General features: G+C 62.0%; 1 protein-coding gene across 4 annotated transcripts in view; it reads left to right on the top strand.

Moving 5' to 3' along the window:
• The first annotated feature begins 226 nt into the window (after nt 1-226).
• Nucleotides 227-17842, top strand: part of XPO6 (exportin 6) — a 60558-nt gene continuing 42942 nt past the window's right edge. For 2 of the 4 annotated variants that reach the window (XM_068147330.1, XM_068147329.1), the window contains exons 1-4: nt 227-632; nt 10532-10622; nt 13991-14103; nt 16377-16574. In XM_068147330.1, the coding sequence (XP_068003431.1) occupies nt 630-632; nt 10532-10622; nt 13991-14103; nt 16377-16574 (405 nt within the window). In that variant the 5' untranslated portion in view covers nt 227-629. The remainder of the gene's footprint in view (nt 633-10531; nt 10623-13990; nt 14104-16376; nt 16575-17842) is intronic. The other 2 variants (XM_068147333.1, XM_068147331.1) reach the window with 2 other exon arrangements.

Below are 17842 nucleotides of genomic sequence, written 5' to 3'. Positions count from 1 at the left end.
GACGCATGCGCAGCGCCGTCGGGGCGGGAGGAGCGCAGGTCCGGGCGGGCACCTTCCCCCACCCCAATCTCCACACCGCGAGGCTCTGCGCCCTTCTCCAAGATGGCAGCCGGCGGCGCACCTCGCAGAATTGCGCATGCGCCATCGCCACCGCCTCGGCCGCGATTGGCTGCCGGGGCCCGGCGGCTGCTTCCGGCGGGAGGGCGGGGCGGGGCCGGCAGAGCCTCCCGGTGCGCGGCAGGATGCGCCTGGCATAGCCCCTGGCATAGCCCCTGGCCGTGCCCGCAGCCGCCGTGCGCACGGCCGCCGTGCCCTGCTCCCTTCCTGCCCGGCCCGGCTCGTTCCCTCTGCCGGGCGGCGCCGCGCTCGCCCGGCCCTCCTGGGCCTGTGTTCTAGCGGCCCTTCCCAGCGCCCCGGGGCTCCCCGTTCCCGCCGGCCGGGGGAGGCCCGGGGGCTGGGAGGCAGCGGCAGCTCTCCGGGAGGGGAAGGGCAGCTCGGCGGTGGTCCTGGGGCTCCGCGTCCGGCGGGAGCTTGGGCGGCGCATGGGCGGGGAGGCCCCGCCGGCGGCGGCCATGAGGTGACCGGAGCGCCGTGCCCTGCCTAGAGCCGCCCCGCGGGACACCGCAGCCATGGTGAGTGCGGGCGGGGAGAGGGGCGGCCGTGCTCCGCAGCGGCCCCCGGGGCCTGCCTCCGGGCCGGCGCCTGGCAGCGGCCCCGCCGGGGGCTGCGGGCCCTGGAGGCCCCGAGGGGCCTGCGGGTGCTGGGCGAGGGAATTCTTCCTGGGAAGAAGGCGTGCGAGGCGGGGGTTCGTCCAGGGAGGGTGTTGTGCCGGGGGATGGTGAGAGCCGCGGGCTGGCTGCGGTGCCTGCCCTGGCCCTGCTCGGCCGCCGGTTCAGCGCCGGGTGCGCGGCAGCAGTGACCTGGATTCCTTCCTGCGCACAGCAGCGCTGGATTCTGCTGCAGGTTCTGGCCGCCAGCTGCCTTCCAGCAGCCCCAGCTGTGTGCAGCCCCACCGAGGGACCCACAGCTGAGGTCTGCCACGCTCTGACTTGCACAATCTTCTCTTTTCTCCCTTGATGAGAAGCAGGGGAGGAGATCTTCACTCGGTGGGGCTCAGAGCAGCGCTGCAGGGCTGGAGGGTGGATTTCTGCCTTCAGGGGCTGCTGATGCTGCTCACTGTGGCCGTACCCAGCGCAGGCAGTCATCTGCTAAGTAACAGCTGCTCTTCTTTCCCCTTGTTCTTCCTGCAGGGAAGTCTTTTATGCCCAGATTGAGTAGGTTGGCATAAGAAAGCCACAAAGGTGTAGTCTGAAGTTGATCAGTAAGGAGAGATGTCTTCAGCAGCCCTGGATCTGCTTTCTGCTCTCCTGTCTTGCCCAGAGAGCAGTTGCTGATCTAGCTTTCAGCTCCTTTCTAGCTTAAGCTACCTCAGACAGCACAGGTTCAGGCCTTGCCCCCCTGTTCTTAAGGAATTTGGGATGTTAGCTTGATGTGAATTCACAGTCACAGAATGCACTGGGCTGGGAGGGAGCCTCCAAGGGCCTCCTGTCCCAGCCCCTGCAGGCAGCAGGGACAGCTCCAGCCAGAGCAGGCTGCCCAGGGACACAGCCAGGCTGAGCTTCAATGGCTCCAGGGATGAGGCCTCAAGCACCTCCCTGGGCAGCCTGTGCCAGAGTCTCCCCAGCCTCCCTCTGCAGAGCTCCCTCCTGGTGTCCAACCTAACTCTGCCCTGCTCCAGTTCCAAACCATTGCCTCTGGTCCTATCCCCACAGCCCCTTCTGAGCAGTCCCTCCCCAGCTGCCTGCAGCTGCCCTGCAGATACTGAACTGCAGCTCTGAGGTCTGCCTGCAGCCTTCTCCTCTCCAGGCTGCACAGCCCCAGCTCTCCCAGCCTGGCCCCACAGGGGAGGTTCTGCAGCCTCTGAGCATCTCTGTGGCCTCCTCTGGCCCCTCTCCAGCAGCTCCAGGTCCTGCTTGTGCTGGGGGCTGTGGTGCTGGCCCCAGCCCTGCAGTCCCATCTTCATGTGGGTTGGTGTGCTGCTGGGTCACTGTTGCTAGCTGAATCAAACCTTGCTGTCTGGAGCCCCTGTGGGTTGAATCCCAGCAGTCCCTTACAGAGGTGTTTGCTGCTCCAGGTGCTCCCTGCAGAGGAGCCCTTGCTGAATACAAGCAGCAGCCTGCTGCTGGGCCTGAGTGCACCAGGGATGCACTCCTGACTCGCCTGCCACACACCCCCGCTCTTCCTGAGGCTTAGCTGTGGCCAGAGCTGGGGCAAGGGCTGATGGTGCTGAGGCAGGGCCCTTCTGGGGGCTAGCCCAGGCTCCAGGAGATGCTGCAGGTGAGGTGTGAGGGGCAGCTGTGTGTAACAAACTGCAGCTCTGCATGTGGAAAGAGGGTGCAGGGTTTGTGCTCCAGAGTCTGCCCTGCTGTCTGCAGGGGCAAAACAACTTCTTGGTTTCTCCCTCAGCTTCCTGTAGCTGCACTTTTCCTTTCCTCCCTCTCACTTCCACCTCCTTCCCTGTTTCCCCCCTCAGCTTCCAGTACTTAACCCAGGTACAAGCAGCCAGTGGGCTCCAGTGCAGGCTTTAGTGCTGGAGCCCTTCCTGTGAGTGCTGGGCAAGATGTTCCCTCTGCTGCCTTTGCCCTGGAGCTTGCAGAGGGTTTGTTCTGCTGCTGGGGCAGCCTCCTGCCTGCAGACCCTTGGAGAAGTGTGAAGGTTGCTGTAAGGCACAGTGGGGGCAGAAAAGAGAATCAGTCCTGTGCCACAGGTGCAGGCTTGGGGAAGCAGCTCTGAGCTGGCCTGAGGAGATGTGGAGGGCAGGAGAGAATGGGAGGCAGAGTCACAGCATGAGCTGGGGTGGAAGAGACCTCAGATTGTCCAGAGCCAGCCCCTGCCACAGGCAGGGACCCCTCCCACCAGCACAGGCTGCTCAGGGCCTCATCCAGCCTGGTCCTGAACACCTCCAGGCAGGAGGCAGCCACAGCCTCCCTGGGCAGCCTGTGCCAGAGTCTCCCCAGCCTCACTGCCAAGGATTTCTTCCTGATCTTCAGTCTAAAGTAGAACTAGGCCTGGAGAGGGGCACTTTGTGTAGTTCCCAGCAAAGGCAGGAGGGGAACCCAGTGCTTAGCATAGGGGTGTGGTGAAGAGCTGCCAGTTCAGTCTGCATGGATGCCACTCATGGCTCAGAAAGCACCAGGCAGAGCAGGAGGAGCAGAGGGCAGCAGAGGGCATTCTGCCCCTGGGCTCTGCTCTGCTCAGACCTCACCTCCAATCCTGCCTCCAGCTCTGCTCTCCCCAGCAGCAGAAGGACACAGAGCTGCTGGAGAGAGGCCAGAGGAGGCCACAAAGATGCTGCCAGGGCTGGAGCAGCTCTGCTGGGAGCACAGGCTGAGGGAGCTGGGGCTGTGCAGCCTGCAGAGGAGAAGGCTCCAGGGGCTCCTCAGAGCTGCTGCCAGGAGCTGAAGGGATCCTGCAGGAAGGCTGCAGAGGAACTTTGGCTGAGGGGGTCTGAGGCAGGCCCAGGGGGAAGGGTTTGGAGCTGAGGCAGAGCAGGGTTAGAGTGGAGCTGAGGAAGAAGTTGTTGAGTGTGAGGCTGCTGAGGCTCTGGCCCAGGCTGCCCAGGGAGGCTGTGGCTGCCTCCTGCCTGGGGGTGCTGAAGGCCAGGCTGGATGAGGCCCTGAGCAGCTGAGTCTAGCTGAGAGGTGTCCCTGGGGGTTGGAGATGAGCTCTGAGCTCCCTCCCAGCCTGAGCCCTGCTGGGATTCAAAGCTGTTTGTTTTCACAGGAAGCCTGAATCATTCTTCTGCTTTCTGAGGCCTTCCCCAGCAGCAGCCCTGCAGTGTGCCCTGTGCCCGTGGGGCTGCTGCCTGCTGCTGGCAGCTCTCACTGCTGCTGCCTGTGCAGTGTCTGCTAAGCAGTGCTGGTGCAGCACCCAGGTTGTGGCTGCTGTGAAGAAGCTGTCAGTGATGCTCAGCTCAGGATGTGTCTGCAGGGAGTGTTGTGAAACTCAGGCTGGGGGAGGGCTCCTGTGGGGCCAAGCTGACCTCTGGCCACAGAGGAACTGCCTCTGACCTAGGCACTGAAGTAGAATCCTGGAATCTTTTGGGCTGCCAAAGCCCTTCCAGCTCCTCCAGCCCAGCCCTTCTGCAGCTCTGCAAGGCTGGGGCTGAGCCCTGGCCCTCAGCACCACAGCTCTGCCTCTGGGAGACACCTCCAGGGCTGGGGATTCAGCCACCCCCCTGGCAGCCTGGGGCAGGCTCTGAGAACCCTTCTAGGGAAGAAGTTTCTTCTCATCTCCAACCTGAACCTGCTCTGGCACACTTTCAGGCCATTGCCTCTTGTCCTGTCCCTGGTCCCTAGGGAGCAGAGCCCAAGCCCCAGCTGGCTGCAGCCTCCTCTCAGGGAGCTGCAGAGAGCAAGGAGGTCTCCCTCAGCCTCCTCTTCTCCAGGCTCAACCCCAGCCCTGCTCTCCAGACCCTTCCCCAGCTCTCTTGCCCTTCTCTGGACCCTCCTCTCTCCACCTGCAGCTGGGGAGGTGCTGCTGAGCATGCTGAGGGCTGTGGCTGGCAGGAAGTGCTGAGGCAGGGTGAGGAGTTGGCCTCTGCTTGATGGGAAGTTGTAGACAAGAGGTGGGGGCAGGAGCTTGTCCCTCCCCCTGGCGGTGCCTGCTGCCCCTGCTGGCTGCTGTGCAGGTCAGGCCCAGCCTGCTGCAGGTCTCTCAGCTTCGTGTAGCCCCTTCAAGTCCTTCAAAACAAAAGTGACCTCCTTCTGAAGCCATCCTGACTGACTCTGCTCAGCAGAGAAACAGCAGAATGGGAACTCTGAACTTCTGGCCTCAGCTCCCACATCTGGGGCCCTGCTTCAGCCCTCAGCTCCTCTCTGGGCTCCTTTATTGTCCCCTTTTCCTTAGCTGATGACACAGGAGCTGGATGCTGCCTGGCTTCCTGCAGCTGCTTGTTGTGCAGGAGCTGTGTGGCTGCTGTGCAGCTCTGCCTGCTGGCACAGCCTTGGCAGCAGCCTCTGCCTGTGTGACCCAGCTCTGGGCTCCCCAGTGCAGGAGGGACAGAGAGCTGCTGGAGAGAGCCCAGGGCAGGCTGCAGAGCTGCTGAGGGGCCTGGAGCAGCTCTGGGAGCAGCAAAGGCTGAGAGCCCTGGGGCTGAGAGCCTGCAGAAGAGCAGCCCCAGAGGGCAGCTGAGCAATGCTCAGCAAGAGCTAAAGGAGCTGTGGGGGGCAAGAGGCTGGGGCCAGGCTCTGCTGAGTGCTGCCCAGGGCCAGCAGAAGGGACAGCAAGGGGCAGCAAGTGTCAGGCAGGAGGTTGGAGCTGAGCAGGAGGAGAAAGTTGTTTGGGGTGAGGCTGCTGGAGGCCTGGAGCAGGCTGCCCAGAGAGGTTGTGGAGTCTGCTGGTGTGGAGAGCTTCCAACCCTTGCTGGGCACTGTGCTGCTGGGCAGGGTGCTGGGGGGCCCCTGGCTGATGGGGCTGTGCTGGGTAAGATGTGTTGAGATCTAAACCTCAGTAGCCAGGAGAAGGTGGAATGGTGCTGGGCTGTGTCTTGCAGTGGTGGTGCTGGGAGGTGGGGAGGGTAGGAGTGGGATGTAGGAGCAGGCTCCAAAGCCATTTGGAAGGCAGGGCTGTGCTGCAGCCACCTCTCCCTTTGCTCTCAAGCTGTGGTGGAGGGAGCTGGGGCTGGTAGGAGATAGGTGCAGTGTGGAATGTGTCTCAGTGCAGGTACTGAAGGAGGCCTGGAACAAGAGTGGGAGTCTGAACCCAAAGCAGGGTGGGGTGCAGAGGGGTGGTGAATAACAGCTCCTGAACAGAGATCCCCTGGTCTGCACTGGAGAGCAGATGGGGATGGGGTTGGACCTGGGATAGGGCTGCTGGGGTTCAGCACTGAAATCACAGAGTGCTCTGGGCTGGAAGGGAGCTCCAGAGCTCACCCAGCCCAAGCCCTGCACCCAGCAGGGACAGCCTCCACCAGCTCAGGGTGCCCAGAGCCCTCTCCAGCCTCACCTGGAATCTCTCCAGGGCTGGAGCCTCAGCCACCTCCCTGGGCAGCCTGCTGCAGGGTTCCAGCAGCCTCCTGGGGCAGAACTTGTTCCTCACATCCAAGCTCAATCTGCTCTGCTCTCATCTCAAACCACTGCCCCTGGGGCTGTCCCTGCAGCCCTTTGGGAGCAGTCCTCTGCAGCCTGCTTGGAGCCCTCTCCAGGTCCTGGCAGGTTGCTCTAAGTTCCCCTGGAGCCTTCTCCTCTCCAGGCTGCACAGCCCCAGCTCCCTCAGCCTGGCCTCTGGCAGAGCTGCTCCAGCCCTCTGGTCATCCCCATGGTCCCTCCCCTGGGCCTTTGCCCCCTGCCACTGAAGCAGGTGGTTTTTAGGTGTAGCTTGGATGGTCTGGAAGCAGGGCAGAAGGTGTTGCAGTGCTCCCTGGGGGACAGGTGGAGTCCCCCTGGTGACCTTGCAGCTGCAGCCAGCACTTTGCTGTGAAAAGCTTTGTGGAGAGATTCCCTTAAACTTGGCTGGGAGTCAAACCCAGCCCCAAACACTGTAGCAGCAACCCCCCAGGCAGGGCCTTCCTCCAACAGTCCTCAGCACCCCTGCTGAGAGCATCCTTTGTGTGGCCCCTGCCCTCAGCAGCAGGCCAGGCCAGCAGGCGCTGGAGAGAAGCCTCTGAGAGGGAACATCACTTCTGTGCCCTAGGGAGAGCACAGCTGCAGCACAGGCTCCAGTCTTGGGCTCCCAGTTCAAGAGAGGCTGCTGGAGGCCTGGAGCAGGCTGCCCAGAGAGGTTGTGGAGTCTGCTGGTGTGGAGAGCTTCCAACCCCCCCTGGGCACTGTGCTGCTGGGCAGGGTGCTGGGGGTGCCCTGCTGGAGCAGGGCTTGGCTGGGGGAGCTCCAGAGCTCCCTTCCAGCCCTGCTGGCACTGTGTGAAACAGAGTGCAAAGCTGACAAGGGAGCTGCAAAGCCCTTCATGTGCTCCAGCCTGAGCAGGCACTCTGCAGGCCAGAGTGTTGCAGCTGCACTGCAGCAGGAGTGCAGGCTCTGGGTTGCCCCCCAGCAGTCACTCCTCTGCTGCTCTTCAGGCCTGGGTGAGTCACTTGTCCTACCCAGAAGCTTTACTCCTAGGCTGCAGGGAGCTTGGTGGGTCCTGGTCCAAAGCTTTTGCTTCTCCAGAGCCTTGTGTAGCTGCAGGGCACTCCAGCTGCAGCTCTCTCCTCCTTAACCCTCAGAAAGGAGTCCATGGCTCCCACTTCTTGAAGGGCCAGGGAGTGACATCCCTGCAAGCAGCTGCTGCCTCCTGGCTTTGGAGAGCCTTCTGTGGGGGCTTGGTGGATGGAGAATGTCTTTGCAGCATGGAAGCATGGAGAGTTGTGGGCTGGAAGGGAGCTCTGGGGCTGGATCCTACCCCACTGCCAGAGCAGGGTCACCTGGGACAGGGCACACAGGAGCACATCCAGGTGGCTCTGGAAAGCCTCCACACCAGCAGACTCCACAACCTCTCTGGGCAGCCTGCTCCAGGCCTCCAGCAGCCTCACCCCAAACAACTTTCTCCTCCTGCTCAGCTCCAACCTCCTGCCTGACACTTTCTGCCCCTTGCCCTTCTGCTGTCCCTGGACACCACTGCCAGCAGCCTGGCATCTTCACCTTGCCCCTCAGCTACTGACAGACATTGATCAGATCCCTCTCAGCCTTCTCCTCTCCAGGCTAAGCAGCCCCAGGGCTCTCAGCCTCTCCTCGCAGCAGAGCTGTTCCAGGCCCTTCAGCATCCTCCCAGCCTCCCTTGGACTCTCCAGCAGCTCCCTGTCCCTCTTGTGTTGAGGAGCCCCAGCACAGGCTTGCAGGGGTGGTGTCACCAGGGCAGAGCTCCTCACTGCCATCCCAGTAGGAAGCTGCAGCCACAGCCCTGAGGCTGTGCTGGTTCTGAGTGCCTGAGGCTGCTCTTGGAGCTCAGAGGGAGAAGCTGTGAGTAAGCAGCTCCCTGCCTCTGCTTTGACAACTGTCCATGAGCCACCCGGGGCAAGCTCAGGGAGGCAGGCCTGGGGCTGTAGCTGGCAGGGGCTCTCTCCCACTCAGATCCCTGCCAGGTCACACTTGATCAGAAGGTAAATCAAGGGGCAGCAGGCTTAGGGCACTCCTGACCCGACTAACAGCACAGCAGTTAGCGCCCAGCCTGGGGACACTCAGCTGTGGGCATCAGCTGCTCCCAGCACCTGCAGGGAGCCTCGGGAAGGCTGGGAGGGGATTTGCATAGCAGCAGAAGGGGGAAGTCCCCAGCCAGAGCTGCTGTCCCCAGTCACAGCTTGGGTGGGGGAGGGGTGGGGGATGCAGGGGTCAGGGGAGGCTGAATGGTGGTGGCCTGCCAGCAGGGGTGGCTTGTGGCCCAGGAGGACATCCCTGTGCTGACCTGGCAATGGTTTGCAAGGCAGCAGCTCAGAGGGATGTGTCACAGCAGGGCTCAGGCTGGAAGCGACCTCAGAGCTCATCTCCTCCAACCCCTCATGCCCAGGGACACCTCTCAGACAGACTCAGCTGCTCAGGGCCTCATCCAGCCTGGCCTGCAGCACCCCCAGGCAGGAGGCAGCCACAGCCTCCCTGGGCAGCCTGGGCCAGAGCCTCAGCAGCCTCACATTCAACAACTTCTTCCTCAGCTCCACTCTAACCCTGCTCTGCCTCAGCTCCAAACCCTTCCCCCTGGGCCTGCCTCAGACCCCCTCAGCAAAAGTTCCTCTGCAGCCTTCCTGCAGGATCCCTTCAGCTCCTGGCAGCAGCTCTGAGGAGCCCCTGGAGCCTTCTCCTCTGCAGGCTGCACAGCCCCAGCTCCCTCAGCCTGTGCTCCCAGCAGAGCTGCTCCAGCCCTGGCAGCATCTTTGTGGCCTCCTCTGGCCTCTCTCCAGCAGCTCTGTGTCCTTCTGCTGCTGGGCACAGCAGAGCTGGAGGCAGCAGCCTGGCAGTGCTGCAGGCTCATCCCTGGCATCTCTGTGAGGCACAGCTTTGGGGCTCTGTAATGGTTTGCTCTGTTCCTGCACAGGGCAAGGTCAGGGCTTGGGGCTTGGTGCATCCATCACTGAGGGCATGGCCTGAGAGGGCTGCCTGGGCTGTGCTGGGGCACTGTGTGCTGTGGGCACTCCATGGGCACTCCCTGTGTGTGCTGCAGCACTGTGGGCACTGTGTGCCACAGCCTCCCTGGGCAGCCTGTGCCAGAGTCTCCCCAGCCTCACTGCAAACAATTTCTTCCTCCTCTCCACTCTCAGTCTCCTCTCTCCCAGCTCAAAGCCATTGGCCCTGGGCCTGGCACTCCCAGCCCTTGTCCCAAGCCCTCCCCAGCTCCCCTGGAGCCCTGCCAGCTGATCTATTCCTAAATCACTTTGACTCCAAGTTGCTTCATCTCCCGGGCTGCTGCTTAGCACTTTGTGGTACCAGAGGTGGCAGCAAGGGGCAGGGATGCTCTCGAGGTTCATGCTCCTCATGCTGACCTGAGGGCATCTGCCCTGAGCTCCCTGCCTGTGTGCCAAGCGCTGGACCAGGGTCAGTTGACTTCAGGTGGTGGAAAGCCTCCAGGAGCTGAGGAAGCTTCTCGTGGTGGTGTGAATGCAGCTGAGCAGCTGACCCGCCCTGGGCACCTGGGGGGACAGCAGCTGCCACTGCTCACCCCGGGGGCAGTGCCACCCCCAGAGGATGCTGCTGGCACCAGGGGGCAGTGCCACCCCCAGAGGATGCTGCTGGCACCAGGGGGCAGTGTCACCCCCGGGGGCAGTGCCACCCCCAGAGGATGCTGCTGGCACCAGGGGGCAGTGTCACCCCCAGAGGATGCTGCTGGCACCAGGGGGCAGTGCCTCACTCAGAGGATGCTGCTGGCACCAGGGGGCAGGGCCACCCCCAGAGGATGCTGCTGGCACCAGGGGGCAGTGCCTCACTCAGAGGATGCTGCTGGCACCAGGGGGCAGTGCCACCCCCAGAGGATGCTGCTGGCACCAGGGGGCAGTGCCACCCCCAGAGGATGCTGCTGGCACCAGGGGGCAGTGCCACCCCCAGAGGATGCTGCTGGCACCAGGGGGCAGTGCCTCACTCAGAGGATGCTGCTGGCACCAGGGGGCAGGGCCACCCCCAGAGGATGCTGCTGGCACCAGGGGGCAGTGCCTCACTCAGAGGATGCTGCTGGCACCAGGGGGCAGTGCCACCCCCAGAGGATGCTGCTGGCACCAGGGGGCAGTGCCTCACTCAGAGGATGCTGCTGGCACCAGGGGGCAGTGCCTCACTCAGAGGATGCTGCTGGCACCAGGGGGCAGTGCCTCACTCAGAGGATGCTGCTGGCACCAGGGGGCAGTGCCACCCCCAGAGGATGCTGCTGGCACCAGGGGGCAGTGCCACCCCCAGAGGATGCTGCTGGCACCAGGGGGCAGTGCCACCCCCAGAGGATGCTGCTGGCAGCAGGGGGCAGTGCCACCCCCAGAGGAGCTGGCTGTGGGGTGCAGCAGGCAGTGTTGGGGCGGGCAGGCGGGCAGCAGGCTGTGACTGCTCTCTCTCTCTCTGGGTGCCAGGCGTCGGAGGAGGCCTCGCTGCGGGCTCTGGAGAGCCTCATGACAGAGTTCTTCCACAACTGCACCAGCAACGAGCGCAAGCGCGAGATCGGTGAGTCAGGGCGGCCTGCCCCTGCCTGCCGCTGCCCCTGGCACTGCCCCTGCCCCTGCCCCTGCCCACCTCTGCCTGCCCCTGCCCGCCCCTGCCCCTGCCCACCTCTGCCTGCCCCTGCCCGCCCCTGCCCCTGCCCACCTCTGCCTGCCCCTGCCCGCCCCTGCCCCTGCCCACCTCTGCCTGCCCCTGCCCACCCCCGCCCCTGCCCACCCCCGCCCCTGCTGCCCCAGCCTGTGCCAGCTGCCCTGGCTCTGCTCAGCCAAGTCATCAGTGTTGTATCACTTGGAGAAGCCCTTCCAGCTCCTCCAGCCCAGCCCTTCTGCAGCTCTGCCCAGGCTGGGGCTGAGCCCTGGCCCTCAGCACCACAGCTCTGCCCCTGGGAGACACCTCCAGGGCTGGGGATTCAGCCACCCCCCAGCAGCCTGGGGCAGGCTCTGAGAACCCTTCCAGGGAAGAAGTTTCTTCTCATCTCCAACCCAAACCTCCCCTGGGGCAGCTTGAGGCCGTTGCCTCTTGTCCTGTCCCTTGTCCCTAGGGAGAAAATCCAGCAGGGGAAAGTGCTGGAGCAGGCCCCAGGCCGGCAGCTCAGCCTCTTCTGCCTCTGTAAGAGCTTCCAGAATGGCTCTTGGAGATCCCAGGGCACATCCCAGAGATGATGCATGATTAGTCTCACAGCCTGCTCTGGGCTGGAAGAGACCTTCCAAGCTCACCCAGGGCAAGCCCTGCAGCCAGCAGGGACAGCTGCAGCCACAGCAGGCTGCTCCCAGCCCCAACCAACCTGCCCTGCACTGCTGCCAGCCATGGGGCAGCTCCACCTCTCTGGGCAGCCTGGCACAGGCTCTCCCCACCCTCAGCACCAAACATTTCTCCTTCTCTCCACTCTCAGGCTCCCTCTTGCACTTCAAACCATCCCCCCTTGGCCTGGCCCAACAGGCCCTGCTCAGCAGTCTGTCCCCAGCTCTCTTCTGGCCTCTTGAAGCGCTGCCAGGCCAGCAGGAGGTCTCCATTAGGGCTGCTAAGTCATTAGATGCCTACTGCTGTGGTCAGGGAGATGTTGGTCAGGGCAGAAGAAGAATCCTTGGGTTTTTTTCTGCCTGTTATGTGTCCTGGAAAACCTTTTGCCTTCTGCCATGGAGTGTGGACTCCATGTTTGGTCAGCATTAAGCAAGAGAGCAGAACCCTGCCCTGGCTGAGGTGAAAGGAGGAGGAGGGGTAACCAGGAGGTGTCATTTTGGATGGTGCTGCACAGGCTGTGGAGGTGCTCTGGATTGCCTTCTGCCTCCAGCTCTGCTCTCCCCAGCAGCAGAAGGACACAGAGCTGCTGGAGAGAGGCCAGAGCAGGCCACAAAGATGCTGCCAGGGCTGGAGCAGCTCTGCTGGGAGCACAGGCTGAGGGAGCTGGGGCTGTGCAGCCTGCAGAGGAGAAGGCTCCAGGGGCTCCTCAGAGCTGCTGCCAGGAGCTGAAGGGATCCTGCAGGAAGGCTGCAGAGGAACTTTTGCTGAGGGGGTCTGAGGCAGGCCCAGGGGGAAGGGTTTGGAGCTGAGGCAGAGCAGGGTTAGAGTGGAGCTGAGGAAGGAGTTGTTGAGTGTGAGGCTGCTGAGGCTCTGGCCCAGGCTGCCCAGGGAGGCTGTGGCTGCCTCCTGCCTGGGGGTGCTGAAGGCCAGGCTGGATGAGGCCCTGAGCAGCTGAGCCTAGCTGAGAGGTGTCCCTGGGCATGAGGGGTTGGAGGAGATGAGCTCTGAGGTCGCTTCCAGCCTGAGCCCTGCTGTGGTCCCTGCAGCCATGGCTGCTGGCTCTACAGAGGCACTTTGCTTTTGTCCTGTGGCCTCTGCCCTCAGTGCCAGAGGTGTGGTCAGCCTGAGGCAGCTCTGCCAGCAGTCTGCTGAGACAGGGCAGCAGCAGCAGCCCAGCTTTGCTTTGAGCTCTGCTGTGCCCATCTCCTGCTGGGTAAAAGCCTCAGCAGTATCTCCTGGGTTCCTGCTCATTTTGCAGGAAAGCATCTCAAGGATGGGGGCTGAAATTGGATCAGCCTTCAGAGCAGCCCCTGGCAGGTGTTCCTGTGCCCCAGGCTGTTCCACAGTCCCTTTGTGAGAGCTGGCCAAAGCCTCTGCCAGAGCACCTGGGCAGGCTTCTGATGTTCTGTCCTACAGCCAAGTCAGTGCCTCCTGGAGCCATTGTGCAGGACCATGAGAGCTGCAGGATGCTCAGTGTCATCTGAAGTGCTCCTGGGCTTCCTGCTGGCCCAGCATTTGGCTTTGGAGATGAAGTGATAAAGCTCATCACAAGATCTTGAGTGGCTGACACTGTCAGGCTGTGCTGACATTCAGCCAGACCTGCCCAGGCTGCAGAGTTGGCTGCAGGGGAACCTCATGAAGTTCACCAGGGCAGGTGTAGGGTCCTGCCCCTGGGCAGGAACAGCCTCCTGCAGCAGGGCAGGTGAGGGAGGGCCTGCTGGGAAGCAGCTCCATAGAGAAGGACCTGGGAGTGCTGGGGGACAAGTTGCCCATGAGCCAGGAATGTGGCCTTGAGGGCAAGAAGGCCAATGGGCATGAAGAAGAGTGTGGCCAGCAGAGCAAGGGAGGTTCTGCTCCCCCTCTACTCTACCCTAGAGAGGCCACAGCTGGAGTCCAGGGTCCAGCTCTGGGCTCCCCAGCTCAGGAGAGTCAGGGAAGTGCTGGAGAGAGCCCAGGGCAGGCTGCAGAGCTGCTGAGGGGCCTGGAGCAGCTCTGGGAGCAGCAGAGGCTGAGAGCCCTGGGGCTGAGAGCCTGCAGAAGAGCAGCCCCAGAGGGCAGCTGAGCAATGCTCAGCAAGAGCTAAAGGAGCTGTGGGGGGCAAGAGGCTGGGGCCAGGCTCTGCTGAGTGCTGCCCAGGGACAGCACAAGGGGCAGAAAGTGTCAGGCAGGAGGTTGGAGCTGAGCAGGAGGAGAAAGTTGTTTGGGGTGAGGCTGCTGGAGGCCTGGAGCAGGCTGCCCAGAGAGGTTGTGGAGTCTGCTGGTGTGGAGAGCTTCCAACCCTTGCTGGGCACTGTGATGCTGGGCAGGGTGCTGTGGGTGCCCTGCTGGAGCAGGGCTTGGGTGGCTGAGCTCCAGAGCTCCCTTCCAGCCCCCCCACTCTGGTCTGGTTTGATTCTCAGCCATCATCCCAGGGCAGCAGTTGTTTTCACCCCAGCCCATGACTGAACTGCTTCTAATCCTTTGGTTCTTTCCTTTCCCTCCTCCAGCCTGAGCCATTCCCTGGCCCTGGGCTTTCCCCATGCTCTGTCCTCGTGCTCTCTGCACCTCAGGCTGCATTTGTTTACAGCTGAAGATTTTTAATCTGTTTCCTTCTTGCTTTGTTATTTCTTCTTTTCCCCTTTTTCTTTCAGAGGAGCTTCTCAATAACTTTGCCCAGCAGATTGGGGCCTGGAGATTCTGCCTCTACTTCCTGTCCAGTACCAGGAATGACTATGTGATGATGTACAGCCTGACTGTGTTTGAGGTAAGGTGCTGCTGCTGGGGGCACTTGCAGATGCCTGCCCTGCTTTGCAGCCTGCTCCAGGGTTCTTTTCTTGCTCTCTCTCAGGCTGCTTACTGGCAGGCAAGATGCAGAGCAGGAATCTTTGAACACAAACTGCAGAATTCATTTCCTGCCATCTCCACCTCTGGCTTCAGAGGCTGCTCAAGCTCTGCAGCATGCTCTGCAGAGTGCCCTTGCTTCTGCACTCTTCCTGGGCAGAAATACAGGCCTGAGAGCCTGCTGCTAGCTACTGCCTGCTCTAATGCTCTTGTGTCTCTGACATCCCATAGTTGTGCTTGATGCCAGGTGGGAAGGACATAGACCTGATGGAGCAGGGCCAGAGAAGGGCAAGAGAGCTGGGGAAGGGTCTGGGGAAGAGGGCTGGGGAGGAGCAGCTGAGGGAGCTGGGGGTGTTGAGCCTGGAGCAGAGGAGGCTGAGGGAGACCTCATTGCTCTCTGCAGCTCCCTGAGAGGAGGCTGCAGCCAGCTGGGGCTTGGGCTCTGCTCCCAAGGATCCAGGGACAGGACAAGAGGCAATGGCCTCAAGCTGCAGCAGGAGAGGTTTAGGTTGGACACTGAAAGCTGGCCTCTTGGTTAGTTATCGTGAGAGGTTCAGCTCCTGATGCCCCAGAGCCTCTCCCTGGGATCACAATGTGGCAGAAAGCCCTTTGCAGCTCTGCCTTCTTCTGGCTGTTGTCTGCCTTTAGTGCAGCAGAAGCTTCCTGCTCAAGTGTCCTGTCACTGCCATGCTGACCTTCCAGCTTGGCTTCAGGGCACCCAGGTGCCATGAGTGCCCTCTAAACCCAAACTTCCTTCCCTCTCTCTTGTTTTCTGCTTCCCCTTTGAAGGGGAGCATCCAGGGGTGCAGGCTGGGGGGAAGGAGTTTGGGTGAGGGTGGAGCCCCAGGCAGGGAGGGTGGGAACGTGCCTGGTGCTGTCCCTTGTCACCCAGCAGAGACCAAGGGGTACTCAGAGAGGGACTGGTGTCTGGAGCATCAAAACCCATCTGCTGTGGCAGGACTGCAGTGCAGGAAGGCTTCTGCTGGGGGCACCTGGGGGGGTTGTCAGAGCTCTTCCCTGCTCACTGTGTGCTGTGCAGGGCTCAGGCAGGCTGAGCCTTCGCTGCTCTGCTGTCACCCAGGGCAGGTTCAGGTTGGACATGAAGAGAAACTTCTTCACTGGAAGGGTTCTCCCAGCCTGGCCCAGGCTGCCAGGGGGGTGGCTGAATCCCCAGCCCTGGGGGCGTTTCCAAGAGGCAGAGATGAGGTGTTGAGGGCCATGGCTCAGCCCCAGCCTGGGCAGAGCCAGGGAGGGGTTGGGCTGGAGGAGCTGGAAGAGCTTTGCCAGCCAAAACAATTTGATGGTTAAGGAGCAAAGCTTATCCCAGGCTGGTGGTGCAGGGTCTGCAGGGTCTGTCCTCTGTTCAGCTGCTCTTGTTCTGCCTCCTTAACTTGCTTCCACTCACCTCTATGTGTTCATGATGTCAGGCTTGGTCCTGGCCCACTGAGCAGTTGAAGCATCTTATCTGTCAGCTCCTTGCCCAGCAAGTCTGTGTTGGACTAACAAAGGAGAAGCATCTTCTGTTTGACCTGCTGATGGCTGCTTGTCCTGAGCTGCAGATTAGCTTGAAGTACATGCAGTATAGAAGCTCAAGCTTTTAAGTGGCCATGCTTGGGCAGCACAGGCCTGGATAGATTCCCCTGCCTGTGCTTGGTGCAGGCACTGCTGGTTCAGAGCCATCAGCTGCAGCAGCTCTGCCTGGGGCTCTCTCCTGCCTTGTGTCCATGTTCATAGAGACACAGCATGGTTGGCTTGGAAGAGACCTCAGATCACCCAGTGCCAGCCCCCTGCCATGGGCAGGGACCCCTCCCACCAGCACAGGCTGCTCAAGGCCTCATCCAGCCTGGTCCTGAACACCTCCAGGCAGGAGGCAGCCACAGCCTCCCTGGGCAGCCTGTGCCAGAGTCTCCCCAGCCTCACTGCAAAGGATTTCTTCCTCCTCTCCACTCTCAGTCTCCTCTCTCCCAGCTCAAAGCCATTGGCCCTGGGCCTGGCACTCCCAGCCCTTGTCCCAAGTCCCTGCCCAGCTCTCCTGGAGCCCTTCAGGCACTGGGAGGCTGCTCTGAGGTCTCCCTGGAGTCTTCTCCCTGCTGGACAGCCCCAGCTCTCCCAGCCTGTCTGCCCTCCCCCTCTTGCTGTTCATCTCCAGTGAGGTGTCTGCAGTGGGCTCACTGGGAGCTCTCTTCTCTTTTCCAGAACCTGATCAATAAGATGTGGCTGGGGGTCCCCTCCCAGGACAAGATGGAGATCAGAAGCTGCCTGCCCAAGCTGCTCCTGGCCCAGCACAAGACTCTGCCTTACTTCATCAGGAACAAGCTCTGCAAGGTCATTGTGGACATCGGCCGCCAGGACTGGCCCATGTTCTACCACGACTTCTTCACCAACATCCTGCAGGTGAGCTTCCTGCCACTCCTGCAAGGCATCACTCTGTCCCTTGCTTAGTGACCTCCCCTGGCAGAGAAGTGACTCTGCCATGCAAAGCCAAGCTGATGCCTCAGGCCCTTCCCCTTCTGCCTGCTGCAGCTCCCCTGCAGGTGTTGCTGGACGCTGGGGAGGAGCAGCTTCTGCTGCCTCTCTCTCCGCTTCAGTCCCTCAGCTTCTGCTGCCTCTCTCTCCGCTTCAGTCCCTCAGCCTCTGCTGCCTCTCTCTCCGCTTCAGTCCCTCAGCTTCTGCTGCCTCTCTCTGCGCTTCAGTCCCTCAGCCTCTGCTGCCTCTCTCTCCGCTTCAGTCCCTCAGCCTCTGCTGCCTCTCTCTGCGCTTCAGTCCCTCAGCCTCTGCTGCCTCTCTCTCCGCTTCAGTCCCTCAGCCTCTGCTGCCTCTCTCTCCGCTTCAGTCCCTCAGCCTCTGCTGCCTCTCTCTCCACTTCAGTCCCTCAGCCTCTGCTGCCTCTCTCTCCACTTCAGTCCCTCAGCGTCTGCTGCCTCTCTCTCCACTTCAGTCCCTCAGCCTCTGCTGCCTCTCTCTCCACTTCAGTCCCTCAGCCTCTGCTGCCTCTCTCTCTGCTTCAGTCCCTCAGCTTCTGCTGCCTCTCTCTCCGCTTCAGTCCCTCAGCTTCTCCCTGCCTCTCTCTCCGCTTCGGTCCCTCAGCTTCTGCTGCCTCTCTCTCCGCTTCAGTCCCTCAGCTTCTCCCTGCCTCTCTCTCCGCTTCAGTCCCTCAGCTTCTGCTGCCTCTCTCTCCACTTCAGTCCCTCAGCTTCTCCCTGCCTCTCTCTCCACTTCAGTCCCTCAGCCTCTGCTGCCTCTCTCTCCACTTCAGTCCCTCAGCTTCTCCCTGCCTCTCTCTCCACTTCAGTCCCTCAGCTTCTGCTGCCTCTCTCTCCACTTCAGTCCCTCAGCCTCTGCTGCCTCTCTCTCCACTTCAGTCCCTCAGCTTCTCCCTGCCTCTCTCTCTGCTTCAGTCCCTCAGCCTCTGCTGCCTCTCTCTCCGCTTCAGTCCCTCAGCTTCTGCTGCCTCTCTCTCCGCTTCCGTCCCTCAGCCTCTGCTGCCTCTCTCTCTGCTTCGGTCCCTCAGCCTCTGCTGCCTCTCTCTCCGCTTCCGTCCCTCAGCCTCTGCTGCCTCTCTCTCCACTTCAGTCCCTCAGCCTCTGCTGCCTCTCTCTCTGCTTCAGTCCCTCAGCCTCTGCTGCCTCTCTCTCTGCTTCCGTCCCTCAGCCTCTGCTGCC

Source organism: Melanerpes formicivorus, unplaced genomic scaffold, assembly GCF_026170545.1.
Source record: "Melanerpes formicivorus ecotype bairdi unplaced genomic scaffold, bMelFor1.0.p_v2 SCAF_14, whole genome shotgun sequence".
NCBI lineage: Eukaryota > Metazoa > Chordata > Aves > Piciformes > Picidae > Melanerpes > Melanerpes formicivorus.
Note: the sequence above shows the minus strand (reverse complement) of the source record. Positions and strands in the feature narration are given on the sequence as shown.